At 37.6% G+C, this 24,925-nt stretch overlaps 6 protein-coding genes across 9 annotated transcripts; 5 read left to right on the top strand and 1 right to left on the bottom strand.

Annotated features, from left to right (window-relative positions):
• Nucleotides 1–351: 351 nt before the first annotated feature.
• On the top strand, nucleotides 352–1,377 carry LOC117619675 (probable serine/threonine protein kinase IRE). Its single transcript, XM_034349678.1, has 2 exons — nucleotides 352–905; nucleotides 1,058–1,377. Exons 1-2 carry the CDS (start codon nucleotides 455–457, stop codon nucleotides 1,171–1,173), a joined length of 567 nt encoding a protein of 188 aa, XP_034205569.1. The 5' UTR covers nucleotides 352–454; the 3' UTR covers nucleotides 1,174–1,377.
• Nucleotides 1,378–11,412: 10,035 nt separating this feature from the next.
• LOC117620124 (40S ribosomal protein S13-2-like) lies at nucleotides 11,413–13,283 on the top strand. Its single transcript, XM_034350240.1, has 5 exons — nucleotides 11,413–11,544; nucleotides 11,656–11,728; nucleotides 11,811–11,949; nucleotides 12,344–12,530; nucleotides 13,014–13,283. The coding sequence occupies exons 1-5, from the start codon at nucleotides 11,522–11,524 to the stop codon at nucleotides 13,045–13,047; spliced, it is 456 nt and encodes a 151-aa protein (XP_034206131.1). The 5' UTR covers nucleotides 11,413–11,521; the 3' UTR covers nucleotides 13,048–13,283.
• Nucleotides 13,284–13,781: 498 nt separating this feature from the next.
• Nucleotides 13,782–16,725, top strand: LOC117618759 (chloride conductance regulatory protein ICln). Of its 4 annotated transcripts, none has more exons than XR_004584489.1 (8): nucleotides 13,782–14,036; nucleotides 14,522–14,721; nucleotides 14,891–15,014; nucleotides 15,564–15,678; nucleotides 15,825–15,884; nucleotides 16,013–16,088; nucleotides 16,182–16,267; nucleotides 16,386–16,725. XR_004584489.1 is itself a non-coding variant. In XM_034348484.1 (8 exons), exons 2-8 carry the CDS (start codon nucleotides 14,552–14,554, stop codon nucleotides 16,455–16,457), a joined length of 687 nt encoding a protein of 228 aa, XP_034204375.1. In that variant the 5' UTR covers nucleotides 13,787–14,036; nucleotides 14,449–14,551; the 3' UTR covers nucleotides 16,458–16,725. The 4 variants fall into 4 exon arrangements, 3 of the variants coding, with proteins under 3 accessions (XP_034204375.1, XP_034204373.1, XP_034204374.1); XM_034348484.1 differs by having other exon boundaries at nucleotides 13,787–14,036; nucleotides 14,449–14,721; nucleotides 16,013–16,072; XM_034348482.1 differs by having other exon boundaries at nucleotides 13,788–14,036; nucleotides 16,013–16,072.
• Nucleotides 16,726–17,196: 471 nt separating this feature from the next.
• LOC117619887 (40S ribosomal protein S20-2) lies at nucleotides 17,197–18,913 on the top strand. Its single transcript, XM_034349943.1, has 4 exons — nucleotides 17,197–17,304; nucleotides 17,410–17,547; nucleotides 18,046–18,159; nucleotides 18,466–18,913. Exons 2-4 carry the CDS (start codon nucleotides 17,436–17,438, stop codon nucleotides 18,606–18,608), a joined length of 369 nt encoding a protein of 122 aa, XP_034205834.1. The 5' UTR covers nucleotides 17,197–17,304; nucleotides 17,410–17,435; the 3' UTR covers nucleotides 18,609–18,913.
• A 1,054-nt stretch (nucleotides 18,914–19,967) lies between these two features.
• On the top strand, nucleotides 19,968–21,513 carry LOC117620002 (40S ribosomal protein S20-2-like). The gene is made up of 4 exons (XM_034350083.1): nucleotides 19,968–20,045; nucleotides 20,201–20,339; nucleotides 20,833–20,946; nucleotides 21,186–21,513. The coding sequence occupies exons 2-4, from the start codon at nucleotides 20,231–20,233 to the stop codon at nucleotides 21,326–21,328; spliced, it is 366 nt and encodes a 121-aa protein (XP_034205974.1). The 5' UTR covers nucleotides 19,968–20,045; nucleotides 20,201–20,230; the 3' UTR covers nucleotides 21,329–21,513.
• Nucleotides 21,514–21,943: 430 nt separating this feature from the next.
• On the bottom strand, nucleotides 21,944–23,482 carry LOC117619028 (UDP-glucuronate 4-epimerase 4-like). Its single transcript, XM_034348847.1, has one exon. It carries the CDS (start codon nucleotides 23,178–23,180, stop codon nucleotides 21,948–21,950), a length of 1,233 nt encoding a protein of 410 aa, XP_034204738.1. The 5' UTR covers nucleotides 23,181–23,482; the 3' UTR covers nucleotides 21,944–21,947.
• Nucleotides 23,483–24,925: the final 1,443 nt, after the last annotated feature.

The following is a 24,925-nucleotide window of genomic DNA, read 5'->3' as shown; positions in this document are numbered from 1 at the left end:
TCCTAATTCCTAATAAGAATAGGAGGAAATACAAGAGTTTTATCGTAATTCCTTATAAGAATAGGAGGAATTGCAAGAGTTTTATCTTTTACATTCAAGGCCCAAAAGAAAATAGTCAAACAAACGACGGCCCACAAAACAAAAGTGATTTGGGTCAGTTGATGAATAAGGCTAAATAAGTACAATTGACTTTTCGTTTGTCAATTGTACATCTGTTTCTGTTCCTTCAAGTTCGAACTTACGGTAGTCCCGTCTGCAGGGGAACGACGCCAATTACATGCTTAGCGGGAAGCCCGTTTCAAACCCACAACCGAAAAAACACATAAATTCGTGTCACTCTCTAACGCTCTCTTCCCGCGAGATAATCTCCCCCAGCAACCCCCACCTCTCTCTCTCTCTCTCAATCCCATGACGAATCCGAATCCGAATCTAAAACCGAACTGTTTTCTCCCCCATGTCGAGCTCTCCTCCACCTTCTTCAAAGCCACCCCTGATTTCCGACCCCGACGGCAAATTAGACTCCGCAACGACGTCGTCCGTGTCCTCTCCAACTCAACCCTCTCCCTCCAGAGCTAAGCTCCTCAAAATCCCCCCCATCCCGATTCGACGAAGCCCCAGACACACGATCCACGAAGACGAAGAATTTGAAGAATTCGAAGAAGAAGATGACGACGACGACGACGACGACGAAGAGTATGAGGACCAGGTTCGTACGGAACGTAAAACAGATGATGCGCCTATCGTGTTGGCATCGTCGCTCGGCCTCAATCACATTCGGACTCGATCGGCTCCGTCGCCGCTTCGATTCTCTTCGTCGGTCTGCGCGGCTTCGAATTTCGGTGACGAATCGAATAAGGTCAAGTACACGGTCAAGCCAAAACCCAAATTTACGCCCATACAACCAGGTATTTACGTAACTTTAATTTGGTAACGTTTTAATATTCTTATTTCATTGGATTATAATTCGTTCTTTTCCGTCTAATAATGAATTCGATCATCAGGTATTTGTGAGTGTAATTTATTTTTTGTTAATTTCTAATGGTCAATTTCTTTATAGTGAAACCTGTGCACTGGAATCAATCAAAATCGCTCAGAAATCCTTCACTACTCAATCCAGTCTCGGAGGTAAAGAAATTGCCAATGAATTGCCTTATGTATATAACGATTTGCTAAGTGTGGCTAACATTGGAGAGTTGGGCCAAAAGACTTGCCATTGAATTTAGCTTTCATTCATAATAATATTAATCAAAGAATTGGGCCTTGAGCTTCTTGGGCGATGGAGAAATTCAATTAGGATACCGAAACGGTTTCACAAAAGACTTAGTGAAATAGAAATTAATTATTTTGTGGACTTTTTCTATAATTTTTTTATACTAATTAATAATTACTAATTAAAGTAATTTAAAAAGGCTAAGATGTTACTCAATTACGTACATTGAATTAAAGAAGTAGGCCCAAAAAACAAAGCAAAGAAACTAATTATATGTGTATTAAAAAGGATTGAATTTAATTTTTTTTTTAAAGGTATAGCGGGGCGGCTATACTATTTATATATTAAAAAAAGGGCACCCAGCGAACAGGTGCCACTTGTCGGAAAAGTGAAAAAGAGAGGGAAGAATCGAATATAGCCGCGCGGCCATGCTGTTTCTTTTTTAAAAAAAATAGAAAAGAATATAGTATAGCCGTGCGGCTATACTATTTATATAAAGGCACGCAAAGGCATAGGCGCCAGGCGTACTATTTTTGTTTTTAAATTTTTTCCCAAAAAGGAGTATAGCGCCCGGCTATACTATTTCTAAAAGACAATTATGGGAGAACTAAGTATAGCCGGGCTGCTATACTTTCTAAAAAATATGTATATTGTTTTTACTCAATAGTATGTGAGAATTATGTGTATAATACATGAATTTTGTGTGTCTTATTGAGATTGTTGTAAAAAATAGGCGTAATAAAGATGAGAAATACATACGTACATGCATAATGCACTATCAAACGCGAAGGTGCTAGAATCTTTATACGGGTAATAACTCTAGAAAAGTAAAAAATGAGAAAGGGACAATAGATGCTCGAGTAATTGACTAATAGTAACGGATAGGACTCTTGGGCGATGGAGAAATTCAATTAGGACACGAAAACGGTTTCACAAAAGACTTAGTAAAATAGAAATTAATTATTTTGTGGACTTTTTCTATAATTTTTTTTATACTAATTAATAATTACTAATTAAAGTAATTCAAAAAGGCTAAGATGTTACTCAATTACATGTATTGAATTAAAGAAGTAGGCCAAAAAAAAAAAAGAAGCAAAGAAACTAATTATATGTTTATTAAAAAGGATTAAATTTAATTTTTTAAAAAAGTATAGCCGGGCGGCTATACTATTTATATATTAAAATAAGGGGACCTAGCACTCAGGTGCCACGTGTCGGAAAAGTGGAAAAAGAGAGGGGAGGATCGAGTATAGCGGCGCGGCTATACTGTTTCTTTTTTAAAAAAATTAAAAAATAATATAGTATAGCCGTGCGGCTATACTATTTATATAAAGACGCCCAAAGGCTTAAGCGCCACGCGTAATATTTTTGTTTTTAAATTTTTTTTCCAAAAAGGAGTATAGCCTCCCGGCTATACTATTTCTAGAAGACAATTATGGGAGAACTAAGTATAGCCGGGTTGCTATACTTTCTAAAAAATATGTATATTGTTTTTATTCAATAGTATGTGAGAATTATGTGTATAATACGTGAATTTTGTGCGTCTTATTGAAATTGTTATAAAAAATAGGCGTAATAAAGATGAGAAATACGTGCGTACGTGCATAATACACTACCAAACACGAAGGTGCTAGAATCTTTATACGGGTAATAACTCTAGAAAAGTAAAAAAATGAGAAAGGGACAATAGATGCTCGAGTAATGGACTAATAGTAACTGATAGGGCTCTTGGGCGATGGAGAAATTCAATTAGGACACGAAAACGGTTTCACAAAAGACTTAGTAAAATAGAAATTAAGTATTTTGTGGACTTTTTCTATAATTTTTTTATACTAATTAATAATTACTACTTAAAGTAATTCAAAAAGGCTATGATGTTACTCTATTACAGGTATTGAATTAAAGAAGTAGGCCAAAAAAAAAAAGCAAAGAAACTAATTATATGTTTATTAAAAAGGATTAAATTTAATTTTTTTTTAAACGCAAAAGGGCACCCAGCGCTCGGGTGCCACGTGTCGAAAAAGTGAAAAAAGAGAGGGAAGAATCGAGTATAGCCGCGAGGCTATACTGTTTCTGTAATAACCCAAAACAAAATATCAAAAAAGAAAGAAAATATCTAAAAAGTAAGGAAAATATCTTTTAACAAAAAGATAAGTTTGCCCTCGCATATTTTAATGGGGGAAAATTTGACTTTTTAATCGAGAAAGAATTTGGGAATTCCGCTTATGCCATTGCGTAGAGCGCGGCGAAACGAGTTCGTAGACACAGAGTAGACCCGAATCGGAGCTGTAACGAAGAAGATACGATCAAAATATAGCGAAGGGCAAAATGGTAATTTGGTCAAAAAGTCAGATTTTTAACCCTTTTCCCTTCTCTCTCTCCTCATTTCTCTCTCCTCCCGATTTTGGCTCCAGCAGCCCGACCTTTTCTCCTTCTCCTTGACGCCACGGCCGCCACACTTGGAACCGATCTCCGCCGTTGGTACTAAACGAACCACCACTCGATCGCCGACGTTTCTTGACCCTTCGCCGGAGTTTTCGTTGCCGGACCTCGCCGGAAAACTCCATTTTCGCCAGAATTCCAGTTTCAACTTTGAGCTCGTTTTTCTCCTTCAATTCTCTACCAAATCGATCGAGTAAGGTATGGTTTCTCAGCTATTTTTTGTGTTCTACCTGATGGATGTATGGGTTTCGATCGATTTTAGCCCTAAAGCGATCAATTTTCGACTTGAAATCTGGCCGAAAGTTCGGCCGCCTAAAACTACTATTTTTGATCACTTTTTGGGGTATGTTCAAGAACAAAAGTGACTCCAAATGGGGTGTTTTACTTAGGATAGGAGTTTGGAGTCTTGGTTTCGAGATTTTTCGGCCACCCGAAATCGCTTAAGACACCCAAATCTGACCGCGCGTGTTGGGACGCGTTGGGCCAGGGTGGTGAAGTAATTCTGTACAGTTTTGTGACCCTCGTGTCGTCACGAGCGCGTAGGATTTCGCGGATCTCAATTCGGAGTCCGTTTGAGCCCCGAATGGATTTTCCATATCGCGCTCTCCGTAGGTGCAGTATAGTCAAATCGTCGAATCGCGCTGAATTTCGGATATGTCGGTCTACATGATTTCAGGATCATGTAGGATTAGACGGATTGCGAATCGGAGTCCAGGATACTCCGAAATTGCGAACCCTGGGGCAAGGGTTTAGATTTTAAGAGATAACGCGATTTTGGCTAATCCGACCGTCCGTTTCGGACCAAACTCGCAGAACATGGTTCCTCCTCTGTAAGGAACCTTCAGAGGAGCCCATATTGGCCATCGGAGATAGTGGACCCACGGGGTCCTGAATCGGCCGATCTGGCAGTTTATCGCTTAGTAAGGCTTCGGGTCTCTTAAGACCATTCTAACTATCTAAAAAGCTATTGTGGGCATATGAGTAACTTAAACATTGAGCGCACGTATTTCTAGGAGCCGGGGGCGGGGTATTTAATTTAAATTATTTTTATTCAGCAGTTTATTGATTTATTATTTATGAGTAATCAGGCACCAGGAGCCCGACACGACCGCAGAAGAGACCTTCAAGAGGTCCAAATAGCTCGGACCATCTGTGAGTGGACTTTTCTTTCTTAAAAAGATTTTATAATTATATTTTCTATTTGATCTTGAATAAATGTTATGGCATGAGTTTCATTGTGAAAATATCTTTAATTTTTTTTATAAAATTTAGCCAAGCAACAGATTTGAGGTTTTTGAGCCAAAAATAGTAGTTTAGCTCAGATTTACCAAAGTACAGAGGGTATCAGATTTTATCAGTGATAGTTATTTTAGACCACCATGTACCCACCCTATATTGGTAATGGACTAATAGTAACAGATAGGGCTCTTGGGCGATGGAGAAATTCAATTAGGACACCAAAACGGTTTCACAAAAGACTTAGTAAAATAGAAATTAATTATTTTGTGGACTTTTTCTATAATTTTGTTTATACTAATTAATAATTACTAATTAAAGTAATTCAAAAAGGCTAAGATATTATTCAATTACATGTATTGAATTAAAGATGTAGGCCAAAAAAAAAGAAGCAAAGAAACTAATTATATGTTTATTAAAAAGGATTAAATTTAATTTTTTTTTAAAAGTAGACCCGGGCGGCCACTTGTCAGAAAAGTGAAAAAAGAGAGGGAAGAATCCAGTATAGCCGCGCGGCTATACTGTTTCTGTTTTTTAAAAAATAGAAAATAATAGAGTATAGCCGCGCGGCTATACTATTTATATAAAGACGCCCAAAGGCATAGGCGCCACGCGTACTACTTTTGTTTTTAAATCTTTTTTCCAAAAAGGAGTATGAACGCCCGGCTATACTATTTCTAAAAGCCAATTATGGGAGAACTGAGTATAGCCGGGTTGCTATACTTTCTAAAAAATATGTATATTGTTTTTATTCAATAGTAAGTGAGAATTATGTGTATAATACGTGAATTTTGTGTGTTTTATTGAAATTGTTGTTAAAAATAGGTGTAATAAAGATGAGAAATACGTGCGTACTTGCATAATACACTATAAAACGCGAAGGTGCTAGAATCTTTATACGGGTAATAACTCTAGAAAAGTAAAAAATGAGAAAGGGACAATAGATGCTGGAGTGATGGACTAATAGTAACATACAGGGCTCTTGGGCGATGGAGAAATTCAATTAGGACACCAAAACAGTTTCACAAATGACTTGGTAAAATAGAAATTAATTATTTTGTGGACTTTTTCTATAATTTTTTTATACTGATTAATAATTGCTAATTAAAGTAATTCAAAAAGGCTAAGATGTTATTCAATTACATGTATTGAATTAAAGAAGTAGGCCAAAAAAAAAAAGAAGCAAAGAAACTAATTATATGTTTATTAAAAAGGATTAAATGTTATTTTTTTAAAAAGTAGAGCCGGGCGTCCACTTGTCGGAAAAGTGAAAAAAGAGAGGGAAGAGTCGAGTGTAGACGCGCGGCTATACTCTTTTTTTTTTTTTTTTAAAAAGAAAAGAATATAGTGTAGGCAGGCGGCTATACTATTTATATAAAGACGCGCAAAGGCATAAGCGCCACTCGTGCTATTTTTGTTTTTAAATTTTTTTCCAAAAAGAAGTATAGCCGCCTTTAGATATGTATATTGTTTTTATTCAATAGTATGTGAGAATTATGTGTATAAGACGTGTGTCTTATTGAAATTGTTGTAAAAAATAGGCGTATTATAGATGCGAAATACATGCGTACGTGCATAATACATTATCAAACGCGAAGGTTCTAGAATCTTTATTTAAGAACCCAAACCAAAATATCTAAAAATTAAGATTTCTTTATTCTAGCCAAAAGACAATTTTGCCCTCGCATATTTTAAAGGGGGAAAATTTGACTTTTTGATCGGAAAAGAATTGGGGAATTCCGCTTGCGCCGTTGCGTAGAGCACGGCGAAAGGAGTCCGTAGACACGGAGTAGACCGGAATCGGAGTTCTAACGAAGAAAGTACGATCAAAACATCGCGAAGGGCAAAATTGTAATTTGGAAAAGTCAGATTTTTATCTCTTTCTTCTCCCTTCTCTCTCCTCAGTTCTCTCTCCTCTCTCTCTCTCTCCTCCCCGCGTGCGACGCATCCTTCCCCCTCCCCGTTTCAGTTCAGCCCGACGCCACCACAGAGCACGGCGGCACCAGCCGTTGGTACCGGTCGACTCGTCTCTCCGCCGCCGTCACGCCACGACCAGTCGCCGGCCTTGGACCGCCGCCTATTCGCCGAAAACTGGCGATTTCTCGCCGGATTTCACCCAAAATTCAAGCCACTCGTTCTCCCTCATTTTGCCACCAAATCTTTCGAGTGAGGCACCAGGAGTCCAGCTAATCCACAGGAGGGACCTTCGAGAGGTCCAGCTAACTCGGACCAGCAGTGAGTGGACTTTTCTTTCTTAAAAAGATTTTATAATTATATTTTACATTTGATCTTGAATAAGTGATTTAGCATGAATTTTATTATGCAAATACCTTTATTTTTATAAAAATTAGCCAAGCAGCAGATTTGTGGTTTTTGAGCCCAAAATAGTGGTTTAGCTCAGATTTACAAGAGTTCAGAGGATATCAGATTTTACGAGAGATAGTATTTTAGACCACCATGTATCCACCCTACAGTTGGTGATTACCCAGAGTTGGACCGATGTCGACGGACATCCGGTCCGATTTCAGTTAGTCAGTGCACTTGACTTGGCTCATGAGTTTCGGGGATGCTCGAACCGTGAGTGCCAGGATTTGCGGCTCGGCAGACTTGGTGTCCCGAGACCTGCCAGGATTGCGGCTCGGCTGACTGTGTCCCGGAGACCTGCCAGGATAGCGGATTAGGCTAACTACGGTCCCCTGTATCCTGCCTGAGCGACTCGAGCTGACTTGGTGTCACCGAGGACCTGCCCGCGGATCAGGCTGACCATAGTCCCCTGATTTCGCCAGTTTGCGGCTCGGGTAGCCTGTGTGACGCGCGAGACCTGCTAGGGAATTGACGGCTATTCCAGGGGTACAATAGGGTGGCAGTTTTAGAGAATTCTTTTTAAAGACTTTTCAGTGCAGTTACTGTTTCATTTATTTTATTTAGTATCTTCGATGTTCAATACGTGTTGCACTGGTATATTTTTATTCAGTTATGTCAGCAATTATATGATTAGATTTATTTGTGATTAATTAAATATCTCGAGTTTGATTGTAATTAAGCCATGATTTTTATATCCCTATGTTTTTCAAACAGAGGTTATTATATTCTCAAATGTTTTCATGAACATTATTTTTGTCCACTCACAATTTTAACTTGTTTTTCGCCCCCAGGCCGTAGAAGAAGGAAGGAAACCACCCGGGCCATCATCCTAGCTCCCGCCCCACCACCGAAGAGTAGGACCCCGTTTTAACTTTTCTTAGTTCTGTAAATTTGTATAAATATGCTCTGATATCTTGTTGAACTTGAGAAACTGGAGTTAAGATTTGTTTGTTGAATTAGTCTGGCCGTTGGTAGGATTTTTGAGACTGTTTGACAGGTGGAAAACTTTGGGTATGGTCAAAATACAGGGGAGACTCTGCCGAATTTTCGGCAGAAGTCGGAAGAAAATTAATTAAGGAAAGGGTAAAAAGGTCATTCGTGCCCGACATTCGCTAGGTGTCGGACACGCACAGGAGTCGGCTCGGTTTCCAAAGCGAAAATTGGGTCGGGTCCTGTCACTTTATACGGGTATTAACCCTAGAAAAGTAAAAAATGAGAAAGGGACAATAGATGCTTGAGTAATGGACTAATAGTGACGGATAGGGCTCTTGGGCGATGGAGAAATTCAATTAGGACACCAAAATGGTTTCACAAAAGATTTAGTAAAATATAAATTAATTATTTTGTGGACTTTTTCTATAATTTTTTTTATACACATTAATGTAATTCAAAAAGGCTAAGATGTTACTCAATTACATGTATTGAAAAGAAGTAGGCCCCAAAAAAAAAAAAGCAAATAAACTAATTATATGTGTATTAAAAAGGATTAAATTTATTTTTTAAAAAGTATAGCCGGCCGGCTATACTATTTATATATTAAAAAAAGGGCACCCAGTGCATAGGTGCCACGTGTCGAAAAAGTGAAAAAAGAGAGGAAAGAATCGAGTATAGCCGCCCGGCTATACTGCTTCTTTTTGAAAAAATAGAAAAGAATATTGTTTAGCCGGCGGCTATACTATTTATATAAAGACGCGCACAGGGCATAGGCGCCACGCGTACTATTTATGTTTGAAATTTTTTTTCCGTAAAGGAATATAGCCGCCAGGCTATACTATTTTTAAAAGACAATTAGGGGGAATTGAGTATAGCCGGCCGGCTATACGTTCTAAAAAATATGTATATTGTTTTTATTCAACAGTATGTGAGAATTATGTGTATAATACGTGAATTTTGTGTGTCTTATTGAAATTGTTGTAAAAAATAGGGGTATTAAAGATGAGAAATACGTGCATACGTGCATAATACATTATCAAATGCGAAGGTGCTAGCATCTTTATGCGGGTAATAACTCTCGAAAAGTAAAAAAATGAGAAAGGAACAATAGATGCTCGAGTAATGGACTAATAGTAACGGATAGGGCTCTTGGGCGATGGAGAAATTCAATTAGGACACCCAAACGATTTCACAAAAAACTTAGTAAAATAGAAATTAATTATTTTGTGGACTTTTTCTATAATTTTTTTAATACTAATTAATAGTTACTAATTAAAGTAATTCAAAAAGGCTAAGATGTTACTCAATTACATGTATTGAATTAAAGAAGTAGGCCCTAAAAAAAAAAAGCAAATAAACTAATTATATGTTTATTAAAAAGGATTAAATTTCCTTGATATATGAGACATAGCAAAACGTATAACAGAAAATGAATGCAAACATCTTCCTCAATGTATATACGAGAAATAGCCTAAAAATATTAATATTAACTATAATGAACATATAATGGTATGATTAGAACCATAGAGATTCTATCATCAGATAACAAGATAATTAACCAATCCGACCATAAAGTGAAAGCTTAGCTAAGTATTGAAGCACTATCTATGGATAAATTTTAAAATATATATAAAAATAAAAGAAGAAAACCTCTGAACCTTCGTCGTCATCTGGGGAATTCGTCTTTTAACTCGTCTCTCTTCGTCCCCTTGTGCAATCACCTGCAGCATTGCACTCAGTGAAAACAACAGTAACCATGAGAAACAAATACAGAATACCTTTCAAAAGTTAAAAAGAATTAACCTCATCATCTTCATCTTCTTAACTCAAGACCTTCTTCCTGAATCGTTTCTTATGGGAATCAGCTTTCCTGGACACAGAAACAACCTGGGCAGAAGATCTATCGCCATCATCGTCATCTGCATCCAAGAGAGAATATGTCTTCTGCTTCTTCACTAACATCGCAGCTTCCCTCTCTTGTTTCTGATATAGCTGATATACACGATTAACAAGCAGGAAAGACACGACGTGACAGATAAAACTGGAGGCTAAAATCCTAAGTTTGGAATAACAACTCACATTCGAACCAGATTCTTTACGGGGCACTCTTGCGAAGATGTCTTCAGCAAATGCACTTGTTTCAGCCGAAGAGGCCGAAGAGGCCGCCTAGCGCCTAGGCCCATTTTACTTTTTAATTTTTTAATTTTAAATATAAAAATTAGTTTCTTTGCTCTTTTTTTTATTTTTTATTTATGATAAGCGATTGGAATATAATTCAATATATGCATTTAGTTTGTTAACTTTAATATTTGCAATTAAGTAATATCTTAGCTTTATTAAATTATATTAATTAGTAATTATCTTTTAATTATTATTTATTTATGGAATAATTAGTATTTAAGTATTTTAATTAATTCCATAAATTACTTAATAAATACTAATTAGTTATATTTACTTATCATAAATAATTTTGTGGACTTTAAAATTATTTTTAATTTCTAAATATATTTTAAAAATCTTAGAAAATTATTTTAGTATTCCAAAAATGGATTTGAGCCTCCAAACCCTACCTTGTAGTCTTGAACCAGAAGGCCTAGTTTTTGAACTTGTTCTATGAAGCCTCAAACCCTAATAAGCCTATTTTGGGGCACTTATGACTCGATTAAACTTGGATACTCACATCACTCGACTTAGGGTTTTACGATTAGAGTTTCGATCTCAATATACGATTCATACGACATAAACGTAACCCTAATTAGTTAATTATACAGTGAGGTAGATTTTAACAAGTGGTTTGAAGTCGAAATCCCAATAAAATTTCATTGAGAAAGATATATTGCGGCACAAATTCGCAAGGACAAATTTATCCCATCAAAGTTCGTTGGGATGCAAAAATTTTGTCGGCAAATATTTTGCCCTTTAAGCCATTTAAAAATAACTCTCTCTCTCTCTCTCTCTCTCTCTCTCCACTTCATCCAATCCACAAAAAACGTGCCTATTGTCTTATTTTATTGGGCCTTTCGCCCATTGAACCCAAGATCAAAGTTATTGCTAGTTATGGCCATTTGGTCCTTTCTATTGGGCAATGGCCGAACTCTGATCCACCCATTGAACCCAAGATCAAAGTTATTGCTAGTTATGGCCATTTGGTCCTTTCTATTGGGCAATGGCCGAACTCTGATCCAACCCACCAAAATGGGCTTCTCAAACCCAAATTGGTCTGCACATATAAACCCTAGTTACAAAACCTGAACTGAGGAAGGAGAGGAAAACCATTTGCGGCTCGTCTCAGAGAACCTAAGCACAGGGACAACCTCCGCTTCCATCTCTCCCATCATGGGTCGTATGCACAGTCATGGGTACTGCTTCTCCTTCTCTCTCTCTCTCTCTCTCTCTATGTATTTCTGTTAATACTACCAGTTTCCGATTTTTATTTATTTATCTTTTAAATTTTATCTGGGGGCCTGCAGAAAGGGCATGTCAGCCTCAGCTCTGCCATACAAGAGAAGTTCACCTAGCTGGTTGAAGGTCACTGCTCCAGATGTAAGTAAATGAAAAACCCTAGATTTATTTTTAAGTATCTAATTGTTGATGTTAATTTGAGTGGGCTTTATCTTTGATTAAGGTTGAAGAGAACATCTGCAAGTTTGCAAAGAAGGGTATGACTCCATCTCAGATCGGTGTGATTCTTCGTGACTCGCATGGCATTGCTCAGGTTAAGAGCGTGACTGGAAGCAAGATCTTGCGTATTCTTAAAGCTCATGGTATGCCTTTCTTTTAATAATATTTTTCTATATGAGTTTTATTGCACTTTTTAGTTGCTACAAAAATTATGAAGGTTTGGATTTTCAGTGGGACTTGTGGGATTGAAACCCATTTCTCCATTTATCTCGATTACTGAGGTGAAGATAATATATTTAAGCACTAATTGATTGTATGATTAGGCTAGCTCGATAAGATGACCATTGTGTCTTCATTTTGTACATTTCATCTCTCTGAAAACGTAAAGAAGATTAAGAGTTTGGTTTTGATCTCAAACAAGTCTCTGGCGTTTTCGTTTTTCGTTTCCTTCTAACCAAATGACAGCCTACTTTTTGTTTTTGTTTTCCAGAAAAAGTGTATGGAAAAAATTTATAATTTCCATTTGTTGTTGGCTAGGTCTTGCTCCCGAAATTCCTGAGGATCTGTACCATCTTATCAAGAAGGCAGTGTCAATTAGGAAGCATTTGGAGAGGAATAGGAAGGATAAGGATTCAAAGTTTCGGTTGATTTTGGTTGAGAGCAGGATCCACAGGCTCTCTCGTTACTACAAGAAAACAAAGAAGCTTCCTCCTGTCTGGAAATAGTAAATATTCTTTGTCACTTCTTTTCCAACTTCTCCATTGTTATGGTTCTGGCATTGCTGTTAGGGGCATGTTGCTTGCCTTGTTGCTTTGCATGTTTAAGGAAGTAGAACAAATAGGGTTCTTTGCTTATCAACTTCACCATTGTTATGGTTCTGGCATTGCTGTTCATGGCATGTTGCTTGCCTTGTTGCTTTGCATGTGTAAGGAAGTAGAACAAATAGGGTTCTTTGCTTATCAACTGCCGAGTTGTATCTTAATCTGATGGGGGGGCAGTCTAGCATAAGCATATGAATCTTCTCAGTTTGTATATTTGGTCAGTAATTCAAAAAGGGCTTTATCTTAATGATGTAGAGCATCTAATTAAGCAGATGATTAGTCTCATTTATTTATGTGTTATGTGCCGCCAATGTTTAGATTCATTGCTTACAGATTTGTTCTGTGTTTCCGCATAGTAATGTTGTGAATTCTGCTTTGTTTTACAGCGAGTCAACCACTGCCAGCACTCTGGTTGCTTAGGTTAGGAAAGCAAGGTGGAAGGTTTTGGTATGGAAGGACAGAGAAGCCTAGAGATTATAGTTGCTCGCATTTGTGGTCTTCAGATTTTGTATCAACTTTTGCATTAATCGTACTACTCTGTGTGTCTGGATGTTTTCTTTCATCAATTCAAGTATTTCTTCTTGTGGATGTTACTTAAGGAAATCCGATTTTGTATCAACTTTTTGCATTAATCGGATGTTTAAAATTTCGATTTATTAACGTTGCAATACCATGTTTTGGAAGCTCGCCACTTAACGTGAAAAAAGAACAAAAATACATCCTAGCAACTAAGATAGATGAACATGGTATTTCTTGGAAAGAATGGATTGATTGAAAGAGGCTTTGTGTTTTATGGGTCTAAAGAGGCTTGTTCGCCTATGAAATTATAAACCTGTTTTATTGTCATTTTGATTATTTTTAACAAGCATCTTTGATAGGTGCCTTATCAATTAACTATTTTTATTGTCAATTAATTATCACTAGTCCAAATTTTAATCCGTGGCTCTATATATATTTTTAATATCTTGATAGGTGAGACCTTATCACAGATTCACAGGCAAAAAAAATATTTTGCTAATATTAAAAATAAAAATTCAAATCAAATCTCAACTATTTTTGTTTAAATTGTTAAATATTGTTGGACCACACAAAAAACAGTTTAAAAATTTAGGGCCGCGACGGTTATTTTGCCTGAGCCAGCCCTTAACTGTCCAACTTAAACGTAGAAGCCCACGTCGCTAAAGAAAACCAAATTGGCGGTTCTCTTTTGGGGTCTGAGAAAAAGGAAAATGGCGCTTTAAACCCCAAAAAGCAAGGACTGGTAAAACCCTAGAAAGCCACAGAAATCAAAGTCAGTGTCTTCTGTGTGGACTACGAGAGCTCTTCCTAGCTCTTGCATGTTTTGCAGTAGATAGAAGAAAGGAAAGAGTGGTATCGATCACATACTTGGCTTCAACATCAGAATCGAGGTATGAAATCGTAAACGGCAATTTGTTTTTTTTTTTTTTCTTTGAATGTGTTTCCAGATTAATTTTTCTGTATTTGTTTTGAAAAAATGGTATATGTTGCTGATGGTTCATTTTATCCAGTTATGGTTTTGATAAATTTGACAATTCTTCAACCGGGCTTTGATAACGTTATCGATTCTTTTCAGCTTAGAGGACTGTTTGTTTTCTGAGAAAATGTTGTGTTGTTTAAATAGTTTATTAATCGCCCTTCTTTCTTTATCAAAATGGAAGAGAGAGCTCATCACTGGTTATGACTTAAAAAAACAAAATCAAATTTTATTAGGGCTGTTTCCTCATCAAATTTGAGGCTAGGCCCTCCCATTTTATTTGTTAACTTCAAATATACTCATAGTTTGCAAATTAGTTTGTTCAGTAAGTTAGTTGGAGCAATCTAGTGACCATGGGCTGTCCGCTGTCCGTAACCATCCTTTTTTCTTTTGTCAAAGAAAAGGAAGAAGCCTGAGTCAGCGAGCAAAATGGTGGCAGGGCTTAGAGAGTTCACTGCAAGAGTTGAAAGAAATGGTGTTGACGAACCAGTTCTGGATGCAGAGAATGGTGAGGAGCTGATGCACGTTCAGCCTTGTGTTTCTATCGTCCTTGGTAATCGCCCTCCTGAGTCCCCTGGCACTCTCTACATCTCCACCAAGTACGCCATTATAGCTTTCATGATTTTATATGTTTTTGTTTGGGTGAAAATTAAGGGGATAGAGTAAAGAAAACATATCTGAAGAGATGGGAAAACTTTTTTTTTTTTTTTTTTTTTTTCCCTTCTACCAAAATGGCATCCATTCAAACAGTTAGCTGGGATTTTGCAGGAAAGTGGTCTGGTTGAGTGATGTTGACAGGGCGAAAGGTTATGCTGTGGACTTCTTGTCTATATCACTGCATGCTGTATCCAGGGACCCAGAGGCCTACACCTCTCCTTGTATATACACTCAGGTATTTGCTTTCATATTCATCAAGGCACTCCAGCAGTAATATAGGATTTTATCTTTATCTTGTCTGAAATGTACTTGGTCTCCAAACAGTTCTTCCAATTGTTTGGTGTCAAAGTTGTATGGCAATTTTATTTGATTCACTGAATCTGTAACCCCTTTCTTCGTTCTTTCAATTTCTTTTGGTCAGTTCTTGTTGCTTGTGCTATATGAACTCTTAATAAGTTGAAAAGTCTTTGTTGTTTTCGTGGGCTTTAGAATCGTGTTCTTATATTAATTCCGCAAACATTAAAGAGAAAAGTGACCCATTGTGTGAATAAGATATTTCTGTGTGTGGAACTGTATCTCATTGAAATTCAGATCTTTTTAGTATTTATCTACTGTACACAAGAATCACTTGTTTACTTATTTTGTATTCAAGGTTTGTGTCTTTACTGTATGCTGTGCTGGGTTTAGGATTGTTGGTCCTGAGTCTCCTGACTGATCATTAACTACAATGTCTAATTTCAAGTTTTGTGCGTTGCTTTTCTGATTAATGTTTTTATATTTATAGATTGAAACTGAGGATGACGAGCATGAGTCCGATGGCTCAGATTCGGAATGCAATGGTGTCTTAGATTTGTCCAAGATCACAGAAATGAGGCTTGTTCCTTCAGATCCTAACCAATGTACTCTCTCTCTCTCTCTCTCTCTCTCTCTCTCTCTCTCTCTCTCTCTCTCTCTCTCTTGTGGCTATAATATGGTCATACTGTCTTGATTTTTCTTAGTATTTTCCTGGAGAAGTGTAACTGGCATATTAATTTCTATGTGGCAGTGGATTCTCTGTTTGAGGTATTTTGCGAGTGTGCTGAGCTTAATCCTGAACCGATTGATGGTTCGTAGATTTTCTCTTAATTCCAGGGTTTATTTTATTTCTTATTTTCTCTTTTTGCATGCTAATGTATTATGTTTGCTTCATGAGTTGCATCCTAGTATCACACAATTGTTTTTATCTTTTTCTAGAAGAGGAAGAAGAGCATAATTGGATTTTTAGTGCTGATCAGTTGGAAGATGACGCAACAGGTATGGGATGCACCATGTAAGAATTTGTACCAGTTTATGTGTCAATTCGTGTGATAAAAAATCTAATTGTTGTCTGATATCTTGGTTTTGAATATGACGATATTTTCAGGGGAAGATTCTGAGTGGCATGTTTCTGAAAATCCTTCAATTGGTCAATCTAATGGGGATCATGACCTAGCTCGTACCGTGCTTGAGGTAGAGTGTGAATATCCATTAAATGCTGCTATGGAGTTGGTGCCTTTGTATGAGCTTTTTGTTTCTTTAATTGAGAGCAGCATATGATATGGATCACATTTTTTTATCTTCCTGGCAGCTTCAAATCAATGATCAACGCTTTGAGGATGCTGAAGAAATGGAGCATGAAAATGATGGTGGCCGCCATTGAAATTCTTTCTCCTTTCAATGTTTCATCTCTTTCAAGTGTTGCGTTTTAACCCATGACCCTTTCTTGTTACTGTATATGTGAACAAATTGTCCATTAGTCATTAGTCTCAGGACACAAGGATTGGTAACTTTGTGAGGAGTACCTTTAGGCCTTTCTTTCTATTTATTGGTTTACTGCTATCTTTTATGGAAAGATCAAGGATTCTTTTGGTAAAAATTTTCACTGTTTTTCAAACAAAATAAGAAAATATCATATAAGTGTTACAGAATGCTACGCCTCTTTTCAGTGTTCTGAGTACGAAACTACTTCTAGTTTTGGGTTTGTATACCACCAATAATCAAGGTCATTAGATGTTTTGTAAATAAGTACTTGTCCTGTTAATTTGAGGGCGGCACTGGCAGACAAAAAATAATTAATTATATGTCTATAATTTTGTTTTTGGAAGAGGTACCACAGAACAAAATGGGAACCAGAAATTTCTAAGAAGATTCTCCAAAACCAAATTTGGCAACAAATGAACCCTATTATCACTTTTTTTAATGGTCGAAAGAACCCTATTATCATGAATCATGATTAATAACCAATAGTTGGGAAACACAGAAAGTAAAAAATATAATATATCTGGATGAAGCACAACCAACCCAGAGTATTTGGGCCAGAGTCACCCACGTTCAAAAATCGTCAACCCGACCCGGCCTTAACTTTCACGCACATGGTGGCAAAACCCTAATAACCCATGATATATAAACTCACAAGACTTGGCTGCTCCTTACATCGCTTTGAGAAAAGAGGTATTGAAGAAGCCGCAGCTCCAGCCCTCCTTCCTCCCCTCAACACCTGCACCCAAGTCTGTGATTTTCCCAGACTGAAACCAAGTTCATTTCGTTTCTGATTTCTTATAGATTGAATATGATATATGTGATTATCGTTGTGTTTTGATCTCAATATGTAGGAAAGCGAACAAGTAGCTTGAACACAATGGCTTACGCAGCGATGAAACAAAACAAGCCAGGGCTGGAGGAGCCTCAGGAGCAGATCCATAAGATCAGGATCACTCTCTCTTCCAAGAACGTGAAGAACCTCGAGAAAGGTATCTGCTTTTGCTTATTATATTTATTTTAGTTTTGCCTGATTCGCATTACTTGTAATACGTCCTGATTCTTTATTTTTCACTTGAAATGTACTATTTTAGTAATTAGTATCTCTTAGGGTCGCGTTTGTTTAATAGTTTTTCCATCTTCCCATTTTCTATTGTCGTAACACTCGTTCAGTAGCTGCATATTTGTTAGTGCGAATTGAACTTTGGAGAAAACTTTGTGCTTGCAATATGTGTACATATAACACGAAACCAGTGCAATGCCTTTTCAATAAGATTGGTTTGTCATACCTGAATTATCTTCTTAATCTCTTAGATTTTGCTGGTTTTTATGAGCTTGATTGTATAACTGTTATTCAATTTTATTTTTCTTTAATTGCTTGTGACGTGGTCCAAATCAGTTTATCCACCATTGTTTAGATTATAAGAATTCACGTTTTCATGTTTGAATATTTGTTTTGTCTGTTGGATTGACATCTGTTTTATTGATAGTGTGCACTGATCTTGTTCGTGGTGCAAAGGACAAGAGGCTCAGGGTTAAGGGACCCGTGAGAATGCCAACCAAGGTTCTGCACATTACCACCAGGAAGGCTCCTTGTGGTGAAGGTATGTTTCGGTGTGAAATGTACTTGCTCTTAATTTTCGGCTTGACGAATGACATTGTTATATTTCTCTCGTTGTTTTAGTGTATATATGAATGCCTTATGGGCTAGTTTATGGACAAGGGTTATGGCTTTTGTGGTCATTCTTAGAGTTGGTTTAGGGTTACCCTTGTTTGTGCTAGGTTACATAAGTAAATTTTGTAACTTACTGTGGCCTGTTCATACCTGACCAGTTGCAGAAATACATTGTCTGCATTTGCATTTTAAATGGTTATGCATGTATCTTTAAAATTTTGTTTGTGATTTACAGGTACCAACACATGGGACAGATTTGAGTTGCGCGTCCACAAGAGGGTTATTGACCTCTTTAGCTCTCCTGATGTGGTCAAGCAAATTACATCCATTACAATTGAACCTGGTGTGGAAGTGGAGGTTACAATTGCCGACTCTTAAACTGGACCAGTTTTCCGCATAGCCTTCCCAACTAGTTGGACAATGAGCTTTTTTTTTCTGTTCTAATTTTGAATTTAAAGATTTTGTAGCGTCGTTTGCAATTTCTTGACCCTGATGCTTTGATATGGATATGTACGTCAGTGCATATTTTGATATTGAATAGACGTACGTTTTGCAAATGCTTTAGCTTTGTTTCCTTTTCATTTTTATCCTATATATGTCAAGTACATCGTGAGAGAGAATCAAGACCAATTGAAATTCTTAAATTGAGTTTTGTTGTTGATGGCCTCTGTGGGGCGTTCAAATGTTTTCTTCCTGGTCTTGTTCTTCTACATCATTATGTGGCGATTGAGTTTTTGATGGTTGTCATGGGTTGCCTTGTGGAACTTATTGCATTCCCTAAGCAGGGATGTGCCTGCACCCCAAAACCTAAACCTGTAGCTAAAATGGTCACAAACAAGTGAACCATACAAGTTGACGTATTCATAGTTTCTTATGATCTTGCCTCTTGATAACGTGAAGTGAACCATGAATGTTTACGATGCTTGGCAATGGCATAATTCAGCTCATTGCATACTGCTGCTGCTGATGATGAACTCATGAAGCAAAGATGAACTAGTCTCTAATTTAAACTAGTGATTTTAGCTTGCCATATGCCTATATCGATTGAAATAAACATATCTCAATCATCTGTAGTGGGCTGTTGAATTAAATGTCCACTCGAAGTCCTTAAATTGTCTGACTTTTAACAAAACCATTGGTAGTTGTGGGTCTTGTTAGCCAAGCATCATCTCCAATGAATCTAATAACACCAATTATCAAGGTCATTGTATCTTCTTAAGCATTGTTTGTGGTTCAACCTTTTCAACCCTACTTCACCAAAAATAAATTAGTAATTATGTGTCTTTAATTTTTGTATGAAATGGCGATTAAACAAGTGGGAACTAACCTAATTTCAAAAGCATGTCGACCAAAAATTTATAAGAAAATTTTACAAATCCAAAAGTAAATTTGGCAACAAAATGAACCATATTATCATTATTAATAATTAAAAGTAAACTCGAAAATATAAATTAGGCCAATTGATCACGACAGTGCACCTCGACGCTTGACGAAAGATAAAATAAGCAAAAGAGAAGACAATATCGGTGTAATTTGTCTGAAGAAACCCAACTAACCCGATTATTATTTGGGCTACACTCAAAAGTTGAACCCAACTTAAAAAATCTTCAACCCAACACGTCCATAACTTTCACCCACCTGGCACACATGGTGACAACCCGACCCGACCCGTCCATTACTTTCACATTGTCACTTAGGTTGTTTCTTTTTTTTCTTTTTTTCTTTTTTTTCTTTTTTTTGGGTCAACAGGTTGTTAAATTAGATATTTTGCTTCAGTTGGATAAATCCCTTGCCCTAAACCCTCACCTCACCCAGGTATGTGTTCTTCTTCGTCGCTCTCAGAGTTTAGATTATACTTATTTTAATAATTTCTAGCAAAACTGATGAAACAGAGTAATCTTTTGTCTTATTTATGATAGATTAGATATGATATCTGTGATTAATCGTTGTATTGCTATGTTGATGTATAGGAAAGCGAACGAGTAGCTTGGTTGAAGAAAATGGCTTATGCAGCGATGAAACCAAGCAAGGCAGGTCTGGAGGAGCAGGAGCAGATCCACAAGATCAGGATCACTCTCTCCTCCAAGAACGTCAAGAACCTCGAGAAAGGTCTCTCCTTTTGCTTATCATTGGTCTTATTTAATTTTTGCCCATTTCTTTATTTTTATTTATTTTTAATTGGAACAAATTACTTTCTCTTAGCTAGGGACGCGTTTGTGTAGTAGTTTTACCATGTTCCAATTTTCAGTTGTCTAAAGACTAAGACCCATTTGATAGCTGGAGGAGGATATCTGTTAGTGTATATTGAACTTTGGAGAAATGTTTGTGCATATAACATGAAACCACTGCAAGACATTTTCAATAAATTTGGTTTTTTATACCCAAATTGTCTTCTTAATCTGCATGATTGTTCTGGTTTTTATGAGCTTCATTGTGTTCAATTTCAGTTTTACTTAATTGCTGTGTGACTTGGTTGAAATGGGTTTTATCCACCACTGTCTCTACATGAAGTTTTTAAGTTTGTTTAGATTATTAAGAAATAAGATTTTTCTTGTTTGAATATTTTTTTAGCCTGCTGGATTGACATCTGTTTTATTGACAGTTTGCACTGATCTGGTTCGTGGTGCGAAGGACAAGAGGCTTCGGGTTAAGGGACCCGTGAGAATGCCAACCAAGGTTCTGCACATTACCACCAGGAAGTCTCCTTGTGGTGAAGGTATGTTTCACTGTGAAATGTTCTTGTTGTTAACTTATGGCTTTGTAGGCAAGGCTTATGGCTTTTATGGCCATTTACTCAGAGTTTGGAGCTCCCTTGTTTGTGCCAAGTTACATAAGTAAAATTTGTTGCTTACTGTGGTTTATTCATAAATGACCAGTTATTGAAGTACAGTGTCTCTGCATTTGCATTTTAAAGGGTTATGTATGTATCTTTAAAATTGTGTTTGTGATTTACAGGTACCAACACATGGGACAGATTTGAGTTACGTGTCCACAAGAGGGTGATTGACCTCTTCAGTTCTCCAGATGTCGTCAAGCAAATTACTTCCATTACAATTGAACCTGGTGTGGAAGTGGAGGTTACAATCGCAGACTCTTAAACTGGACCCGTTTTGAGTGTAGCCTTCCTACTTTAAAATGAGCTTGTTTGTTGTGTTCTAATCTTGAATTTAAGGACTTGGTAGTGTCGTTTGTAATTTTCTTGAGCTGTTGTTTTGATATGAATATGCACTCCCATGTTTTGATGTTAAATGGAAGTACTGTAGCGTTGTTTCCTTCCCATTGATGCTCACTGTGGAACGGAGAAATGTTCTCCTGTTATACTTTATTCTGGTTTCCGATTGTTGTCGTTGAACCCAAAAAAACCAAAACCTGTTTCATAATTTTTGTTTCTTATGTGCTTGCCTCTTGGTCACGAGTACGATGAATGTTTACCATGTTTTCTTTGAAGTAGAATGTTTTAGATCCTAGGCATAATTCAGCTGCTGATTGCATACTGCTAATGAACTTGACAACACTGCCAAAATTCTTTAAAAAATAAGCTCTCTTCTTAACACATTGTCCTGTTGATTACGAAAAAAATTCACTGTTCTGAACAAAATTGTCAGTGAACACTAAATTGAGATGCTATATGCGCATCAAATTGAAACAAGAAATTAAACACTATTAAGATTGACCTACATAATTTATGAACACCATAAAGAAACATGATTTCATTTATCAAACACTCTCCCTCTTTGATTCCGAATAATAATTAAGATACCAATTTAAAAACTTCCTCAGCCCTGCCTTCAAATCTGTTGTGGGCATATAACCAAGCTCCCTCCGCGCCAAGCTTATGTTAGCATGAGTAAACAAAACATCCCCATTCCTCGGCATTGGCACCACAACCTTCTTAGCCTTCACCCTCAGCAACGTCTCCATAATACTCACCACCTCACTCACTGGCACCGGTGAAGTATTCCCGAGATTAAAAACCCTCAACTGCGCCGGCCCCTCAACCCTGCTGCCACTCCCGGTGCTCTTCTCAGCCGTGTCCAACGCAGCCAAGCAACCCTTCACAACATCATCAATGTACGTAAAGTCCCTGGCAACAGAGCCATGATCTGGGCCTTCAAAAACCACAATAGGCTTCCCTATCAACATGTTCTTAGTAAAGGAAAAGTACATCATATCAGGCCTGCCCCAAGGCCCATACACAGTGAAAAACCTCAACCCAGTAATGGACAGCCCATAGATATGGTTATAAGCGTGTGCTATTTCTTCCCCGGCTTTCTTCGTTGCAGCGTACAAGCTTGCTGGTTGGTCCGCACGGTCTTCTTCCGAAAAGGGTACCTTAGAATTGAGACCATACACAGAGCTAGACGAAGCCCAAACAATCGAAGGTTGTGGGTTCGCTGATTTACAGACCTCGAAGACATTGACGAGCCCAGCGATGTTGCTGTGGACATAAGAAGCTGGGTTTTTCAGAGCATAGCGAACGCCGGCCTGAGCAGCCAAGTGGACGACATGGGTAAACTTCACCAGCCGGAAAAGCTTGGCGAGTTTCTCAGAGTCGTTGATGTCTGCTTCCAGTACGAAGACCCCATTGCGCAGTAGCAGATCCGAACGACGGCGTTTCAGCGACGGGTCGTAGTACTTGTTGAAGTTGTCTACTCCGACGACGCCGTCTCCGCGTTCTTTGAGCGCGAGCGAGACGTGGGTTCCGACGAAACCGGCGGCGCCGGTGACGAGAACCGAGTGGCCGGTGGAATTATCACGTGGCTTGGCGGATTGGACGACGACGTTTTCCCATGTGGATAGGCTTGGGAGGACTCGGCGGTTGGCATTGGAAGATGGGGTTTTGAGGAGGAAGAAGAAGAAGAAGGCGAGCAGGATGGTGAACCAGCAGAAGATGAGCTTGGTTATGGAGCAGCGGTAGCGAAACCGATGAGTGTGTATGGGTTTGTCCATTGAAGAAATTTTCCCGGGAAAATTTCTCTTCGGCTTTTTTTGTTTGTTTTTGTTCTGGGCTTTTAATCTTTTGCCATTGGTTTTTAAATGGGAAGAGTTTTGTGTTAATGGGGATTTATGAAGTCTGTAATGTGAAGGAGTTTTAAGTTGGGTTTTCGGGTGACAGAGGGATTGGGCTTGTCCTCATCTTCCTCGATGGTCCAAGGACTCCAAGTGTAACTTAATTTCTGTGTTGTTTGGTTACTATTTGCTTGTTGGTTGGTGTAGTTATCTTAATGCCTCCTATCTATCTATGTACAAAGTGTAAGGAACCCAACAGAGAATCAAACAAAAGTTTAAAAAAAAAATGCAAATGATTGAAGATTCTGGCTTTCTTGTGTGGAAAGCTCAAGTTTTCTGTGTGCCAAAGAGAGAGAGAGAGAGAGATTGAATGAAGGAAAACTGGATAAGGGAGGGAAGCAAAGTTTGCAAAGGAGTCTAAACAAATAGAATTTTGAAAGGAAAGGGATTGCTTTCACAAATAAATACAGTATTTCACATATGGGATTGCTTTCATATTCCTACTCCCCAAACAGAAGTAGCCATCCCAGTTCTGAGGAACGTGAATCTTAAAGCCTGAAAACACCTTTTGCAGTATCAAAGAAAAATAAGGGCCTGTTCGGTATCGTTTTTACAGCCCGTTTCTGTTTCCGGTTTTCTGTTTTTCGGCAAATACCCGTTCGGTGGATTGTTTTCGTTTTCAACGTTTTCGCTTTCAGAAGATACGGTAATTCACTTTTTCCCTCTCTTTCTCCAATCAACTAATGAGCAGCAGAACCAAAATAAATCAACTGACACTGAGGAGCACCACAGTGGACTTGAGTCTCAATTTCCCAACTGTTGAAGATATTTTTGGTGAGCTGATTATGGGATGGGGGAAAGGAGACAAAGAGGAGGTCATATCACTTGACTTTTAACCAAAGTATAAATTCACCCATTAAACATTGAACATTGATGTGTCTGATTAGAAGAATTTTTCGAACAAATCAAGCAACAAAGCTGCTTGCTTCTGTCAAATCTATAAAATCATGGTTAATTAATATTAATAGGCCTCTCCTTCTTACATGGTCTCTTCAGTCACTTCTATTTTTCCTTTTGAAAAAACAAAAACAAAAAAGACGAATATTGTTGGTACGCTTTCGGCTCCTTTACCTCATTAAGCATCGAAAAACATGCATTGAAATTCATGATTAGTTTTTCTAATCAAATCCAAAATCCTATCCAAAGATTAATTAACAGAAACTTGAAATCATTTGCAATCACATACATATATGAACATAGATTTCATATATTTTGCTCATTTTTTTCAACACTCTGATCTTTAGCAATCATTCATTTATGTGCATGCTTTTGTTTTATTACCCACAACAACACCAACACCATTTTCATTTCATCATCACCTGCGTGGCTTCTTTCGGTTCTTTGAATCTTTATTCATTCATAAAAACTCCAGCCACTTTAGTCATTTGCTGTGCCCACCCACACCACCATCATATCTGCGGGGCGCAAGCTTTTTGTAAAATCATATCATAAAATCAATTTAAGCTTTTCCATAACTTGTTCCCCATAATGGAACTATGACGTGACTCATTGTTGTTACAATTTTAAATATCTTGAATGAGCTAGCCAGCCACCATGGAAGGCATGGAAGGTGGCCTTAATAATTTTCATGTGCAATGTGGCGATAGAGCAATTTAATTTGCATA

The sequence above is a fragment of the Prunus dulcis genome, chromosome 2, assembly GCF_902201215.1.
Source record: "Prunus dulcis chromosome 2, ALMONDv2, whole genome shotgun sequence".
In the NCBI taxonomy this organism is placed as follows: domain Eukaryota; kingdom Viridiplantae; phylum Streptophyta; class Magnoliopsida; order Rosales; family Rosaceae; genus Prunus; species Prunus dulcis.
Note: the sequence above shows the minus strand (reverse complement) of the source record. Positions and strands in the feature narration are given on the sequence as shown.

Coding starts and splice junctions, on each gene's coding strand:
- LOC117619675 (XM_034349678.1), top strand. CDS start 455: ATGTCGAGCTCTCCTCCACCTTCTTCAAAGCCACCCCTGATTTCCGAC. Junction 906..1,057: donor ATTTACGCCCATACAACCAG/GTATTTACGTAA, acceptor ATTTCTTTATAG/TGAAACCTGTGCACTGGAAT.
- LOC117620124 (XM_034350240.1), top strand. CDS start 11,522: ATGGGTCGTATGCACAGTCATGG. Junction 11,729..11,810: donor TGAAGGTCACTGCTCCAGAT/GTAAGTAAATGA, acceptor TCTTTGATTAAG/GTTGAAGAGAACATCTGCAA. Junction 11,950..12,343: donor GCGTATTCTTAAAGCTCATG/GTATGCCTTTCT, acceptor GTTGTTGGCTAG/GTCTTGCTCCCGAAATTCCT.
- LOC117618759 (XM_034348484.1), top strand. CDS start 14,552: ATGGTGGCAGGGCTTAGAGAGTTCACTGCAAGAGTTGAAAGAAATGGT. Junction 15,015..15,563: donor CTCCTTGTATATACACTCAG/GTATTTGCTTTC, acceptor TTATATTTATAG/ATTGAAACTGAGGATGACGA. Junction 15,679..15,824: donor TCCTTCAGATCCTAACCAAT/GTACTCTCTCTC, acceptor TCTATGTGGCAG/TGGATTCTCTGTTTGAGGTA.
- LOC117619887 (XM_034349943.1), top strand. CDS start 17,436: ATGGCTTACGCAGCGATGAAACAAAACAAGCCAGGGCTGGAGGAGCCT. Junction 17,548..18,045: donor CGTGAAGAACCTCGAGAAAG/GTATCTGCTTTT, acceptor TTTTATTGATAG/TGTGCACTGATCTTGTTCGT. Junction 18,160..18,465: donor GAAGGCTCCTTGTGGTGAAG/GTATGTTTCGGT, acceptor TGTGATTTACAG/GTACCAACACATGGGACAGA.
- LOC117620002 (XM_034350083.1), top strand. CDS start 20,231: ATGGCTTATGCAGCGATGAAACCAAGCAAGGCAGGTCTGGAGGAGCAG. Junction 20,340..20,832: donor CGTCAAGAACCTCGAGAAAG/GTCTCTCCTTTT, acceptor TTTTATTGACAG/TTTGCACTGATCTGGTTCGT. Junction 20,947..21,185: donor GAAGTCTCCTTGTGGTGAAG/GTATGTTTCACT, acceptor TGTGATTTACAG/GTACCAACACATGGGACAGA.
- LOC117619028 (XM_034348847.1), bottom strand. CDS start 23,180: ATGGACAAACCCATACACACTCATCGGTTTCGCTACCGCTGCTCCATA.